The sequence below is a fragment of the Babylonia areolata genome, chromosome 3, assembly GCF_041734735.1.
Source record: "Babylonia areolata isolate BAREFJ2019XMU chromosome 3, ASM4173473v1, whole genome shotgun sequence".
NCBI lineage: Eukaryota > Metazoa > Mollusca > Gastropoda > Neogastropoda > Buccinidae > Babylonia > Babylonia areolata.
The window spans coordinates 21,859,202-21,864,201 of NC_134878.1; the positions used below are offsets into that span (position 1 = coordinate 21,859,202).

The 5,000-nt window shown below is 44.4% G+C and overlaps 1 protein-coding gene across 1 annotated transcript in view; it reads left to right on the forward strand.

Annotated features, from left to right (window-relative positions):
- Positions 1-5,000, forward strand: part of LOC143280256 (uncharacterized) — a 30,399-nt gene that overhangs the window by 13,635 nt on the left and 11,764 nt on the right. The window contains exons 9-10 of the mRNA XM_076584886.1: positions 601-919; positions 4,864-5,000. The exon at positions 4,864-5,000 is cut by the window's right edge and continues 15 nt beyond it. Coding sequence (XP_076441001.1) covers positions 601-919; positions 4,864-5,000 — 456 coding nt within the window. The remainder of the gene's footprint in view (positions 1-600; positions 920-4,863) is intronic.

The following is a 5,000-nucleotide window of genomic DNA, read 5'->3' on the forward strand; positions in this document are numbered from 1 at the left end:
TTCGCGTTCTCTCCTGACATTGTTTTATTGACTCACTTGTGTAAACAAAGTGAGTCTATGTTTTAAGGAGCCACAATAGTGTAATGGGTAACTCGACAGTTTCTTCTCACCCGAACACGCGGAGTTCGAATCTGCCGTTAGGACTTTTTTTTTTCTTCTTTTTCTTTTAACCCGAAGCTTTATAATAACAAATACAGAACACATTTTAACGATTAGCCTTTTTTTTTTTTTAAGTGTATCACAAGTGAGTCTTGAAGGCCTTGCCTCTCTTGTTTTACGTAATGTATTGTTCCACATTTGCAGTGCCTTCAAACGATTACGTACGGTTATAACTTAAATTATAGTATCAATATAAATTTTCATGACAATAATCACATTAACAGCAAATTTTAGACATTGTATTCTTGGAATTTTGGTTGTGTGATTTGTATATGATTTCCCCTTCAGTTAGGGGCTCAGATGCGCTTTATAAACACGGGCATTATGTTGACATGGAAGATCGGTCAACATCCCAAATCTGAACAAAAAAAAAACAAAACAAAAACCATGTTTCCACATTTCGCTTCTTTTTCTTTCTTTTTTTTTCTTCTCTGTGTCTAGGCCATTCCAGAGAGCAGCGCCAACGGGCCCCGAGTGGGGTACAAGGTCAAGGTCACGATGAACAGTAGTGGTAGGGGGAGCCGGAGGAGTGAAGAGGGAGAGGGTGGGGGAGAGGGAGGGACCACAGGGCCCGTTGTGGTCAGTGCGTCGGTGACCAACGCCACCTCCCTCACCTTCCCCTCGCTCCTCCTGTCAAGCTCCCCCACCACCTCCTCTTCTTCCGCCTCGCCCAACTTGCTGCCCGAACTACAGGTGCTGGCCCTCAATGACGCCGGGCCGACCGCCAGCGCCACTGTCCTGGCTCTGGATCCATGGAGAGGTCAGTCTGTGTTGCTTGTGTGTGTAGTGTGTGTGTGTGTTGGGGGGTGGGGGGTGGGGGGGGGGGCGCGAGGGTGCAGGGGCTGGGACTTTTTAAAAGAATGGACCGCCCCTTCCTGTAGCTGACCGTGTGATAGCTTGAGGCGAGCGTGTGACGCGCGCGGCAGCCATTGTAGTACTCCCCAACTTCAGTGAACGAGAGCCAGTGAAGCCGGAAAAGTATCAATCTGTGTTGATCAACTTAAAGCCTGAACCGGACTATAAATGGCGGGCGATTTGAATCAAGCCAGTTTCTCACCAGAGTCTGACACTGTGACGTCGGTGAAGGTTTATTCAAAATAAAAGCCTAATAAAGCTACGGTTTGTCTTCATTTATGGCAGAGAGCGAGATTTGCCTAGCAGCTTCCAATGTAGACCTGAATTGACTTTGGAAAGTACAAAATGTGTCAGCTACACGTAATACAAAATTTGAATGCAGAGAAAAGGGGCGCAACCGAAACCTTGCTCTCGGGAGTTAAGACTTTAAGCACTGTCATAGGTCCTACATCTCTCCTTGATACACCTGTTAAAAAAGTTTGGATGCATTCGCACCATACGTCCATCTTACCTTACCTTACATCCGGTACAAACACTTTTGAAAAGATCTGGTGTACAGTTTCACCAACATGGGTTTAGGGGGAGGGACAAATTCATACTTAAAACTGGATTTTGACTGTTAACTGGTGCACAGTCTGTTTGACTGAAGAAGCAAATGAAAGGTAGCATTAACCCTTTCACCGCCAGTCAATTTAGAGTACAAAATTTCCTTGTGGTATTTACACAGAAAAGACAGTGGCTAAGAATAGCTGGGGATTCCCCCTGCGATGTATAGAAAATACGGCCTATCCTACCACCGAACATTAAGCAGCAGTAGGTTCATGGATAACAGACCAATGAATGGTCACCTTTCAGTGATATGGGTCCTCTACCATGGCTGTGCATAAATGCGAGCTTGGCGGTGAAAGGGTGAAGAGAAATTTTGCACAATGTGCATGTTTGCATTTATTTATGTGCCACACAGACATGCACCATGTTGAATGGGGGTGTTCAGGGAAGGAAAAGGGTGAAGTTGAGGGTAGAGAACTGATGTGTGAAGATGATGGTGTGAGAGAAGTGTGCAGGGTTTTACTGCAGGTTGACCACTAGCGGAGTCCGGACGCCACGGTGCCCCTGTGTGCTATGTGTCCTGCGGCAAGCCTCTGTTCCTCCGGGCACACGACACACTTGTTCCTCACCATCATCCTATACATGTATTCTGTGGACAGAAACACTGAATAAACATGTCAAAGACAGTTTCAGTTTCAGTAGCTCAAGGAGGCGTCAGTGCGTTCGGACAAATCCATATACGCTACACCACATCTGCCACGCAGATGCCTGACCAGCAGCGTAACACAACGCGCTTAGTGAGGCCTTGAGAAAACAAAAAGGTGAATAAATAATAGATAAATACATAAAAAAAAGAACTACTACTAATAATAATAATATGTATATAAGGCGCAAAAACTTGATGAAGTCAACTATAAGCGTACATTAAAAAAAAAATTTAATTAATTTTTTTTTTTTTAAAGACAGGTTCTAGGAGAGAAAAAAACAACAGAAACGCTTGAAAAGAAATTCACAAATAACTGAATTCAGTTGCAGTCCACCTTAAGTATTACGCACGCTGCATATTATAGTTCGTTGTGCAGTACCTTCACCTCTTGACATCGTTTGAAAACTGTCGCCGGTTCGAAACCTTTATTTCAAAGGTTTAACTCACTCAGTACGGACAGTCCTCTCTTCTCCTCTACACAGACCCCTCGGATGTCCAGTGGGTGTCTCTATGACCCAACCTTTAGCTTCCGTCGTCAGAATTCTGGTATTCTTTGTCAACATTCACCTCTTCAGTGTGAGAGCCTTCCGCTTGTAATATTTTGATGGTTGTAATTGGGGTGAAACGCTGTTAACGTCGTCTCTTTCGCCGTTCGTATAGAGAGAGTTAAAGCTATTGGGACAGTCATTTCGAATTCACTGTGTCCAGAGCTCGGCACTGAAGGGAAGGTATAGCCCAGAGATGTGTTTTTCAATCGCGAGTTACCCTTACGTGCTTGTGGCGGGAGAGCGAGTGGCGAGGACGAGGACTCCATGCATTATTGCATTACTGCATTACTCTTTTTTTTTTGTCACAACAGATTTTTCTGTGTGAAATTCGGGCTGCTCTTCCCAGGGAGAGCGTCGCTACACTGACAGAACCACCCCCTTTTTTCTGCCTGCTGTTTTATTTGTTTTCCTATCAAAGTGGATTTTTCTACAGAATTTTGCCAGGGATAACCCTTTTGTTGCCGTGGGTTCTTTCACGTGTGCTAAATGTATGCTCCACACGGGGCTTCGGTTTTCCTGTCTCATCAGAATGACTAGCGTCCAGACCACCACTCAAGGTCTAGTGGAGGGGGAGAAAATACTGACGACTGCCGGCGTGATTCGAACCAGTTTGCTCAGATTCTCTCGCTTCCTAGGAGGACGCGATACCTGTAAGTGAACTGTCCACTTGAAACGTGCACACACGGACTTGAATCTATTTACAGGTTCGTGACATGCACAACGAAACGAACGCGAAGTCGGGAAGTAGAGTTTACGTTTACCTCGCGGCAAAGGTGCTCTGAAGGCTACACGGTCTTGACTCGCAAGAATCTCGCCACTGTCTCTCTCTCTCTCTCTCTCTCTCTCTGAGAGAGACAGATCTCGAGAGAGATGTCGGTCCGGTGAAAAACGGGGGTGGTGGTGGGGGGGGGGGGGGGGGTAAAGAAATAGAAAAGAAATAAACAAGTTAAAGAATGACAGAAATGAGACTGAAACGAGAAGAAGAAAACGGTATCCGAGGTCATGGTGATTTATGGGGATATATCCCCTCCCCCCCCCCCCGCCCTGCCTCTCTCCTCCCCCTGATCCATTTCAACGGAAGGGAGCAAACCAAGATAGCGTCACCAGTGCTTTTTTGTTTTCGATTGCCTCCCCTATGTGCACTTCCCATGGACCTAAACACACACACACTTCCCTCTCTCTCCTAAACACACACACACACACACACACACACACACACACACACACACATTTACCTATGTAATTTACAAAATCTGCAGTTCCATCTGCTTCCATTAGAAATGTCTTATATGATAATCAGCATGTATTAGAAATAGTTCAGAGTTTAATCAGGAGCCGAACTGGCTCTTTGTTGTGATTCTACTGGTTGAGTAGTTAGTGTATTTTATTTCGTTTATACAGTGAAAGTAGTGATGATTTAAGGCATGGGTGGGGTGGGGGAGATGATGGATTTACGTCTACAATCACAAATGTCGATAGACGTGAAACAAAAAAAACGAATGAACACACACACACACACACACTCATTTTGGAGTGTGTGTGGACACTCCGTTTGGACTGTGTGTGGAGGACGATAACAAAATAGTGACTCCATGCCCATAACAAACATTTCGAAATGCACAACAGCATCACATAGAAGTTTTTAAAAAAATACAAACCTCCCTTCATCCTAAAAGAATATAGAGACAAAATCTGCAAATTTAAGAAACTTAAAGCTAAAATGACTTTTTTCTTCTGGTTTTCTTCTTCTTCTTCTTCCTTTGAGCATAATTATTACAAAAGATAAAAATCGATCGAAGACAAATACTTTTCAGGTATATAACTTTTTCGTAATATGATCACACTTGGGACACTCCATTGGAACTCATCCCCAATCACAGACATATTACAAACTTCAGATCACCGAAACTCTCGTGGTATGCCATCGCGTCTTCCTATATTTGCTCCCAGCTTATGATTACTCTTTCGAAATAACGTAGTTATCGGACATTGGACTTCTATAGTTTTTCTCTTCACGCTCACAGAGTTGTGGTCCTTGTGTCACAGACGGAGCGAAGAACGTACGAGCGATAGTTGAACGGGTCGCCCATGAAGAGATGACCGTGAACATCACATGGCTTCCTGAACCATCACGTGACCACTCATACACCGTTCTTTGGTGTTTAAGCGGTGGACATAATACG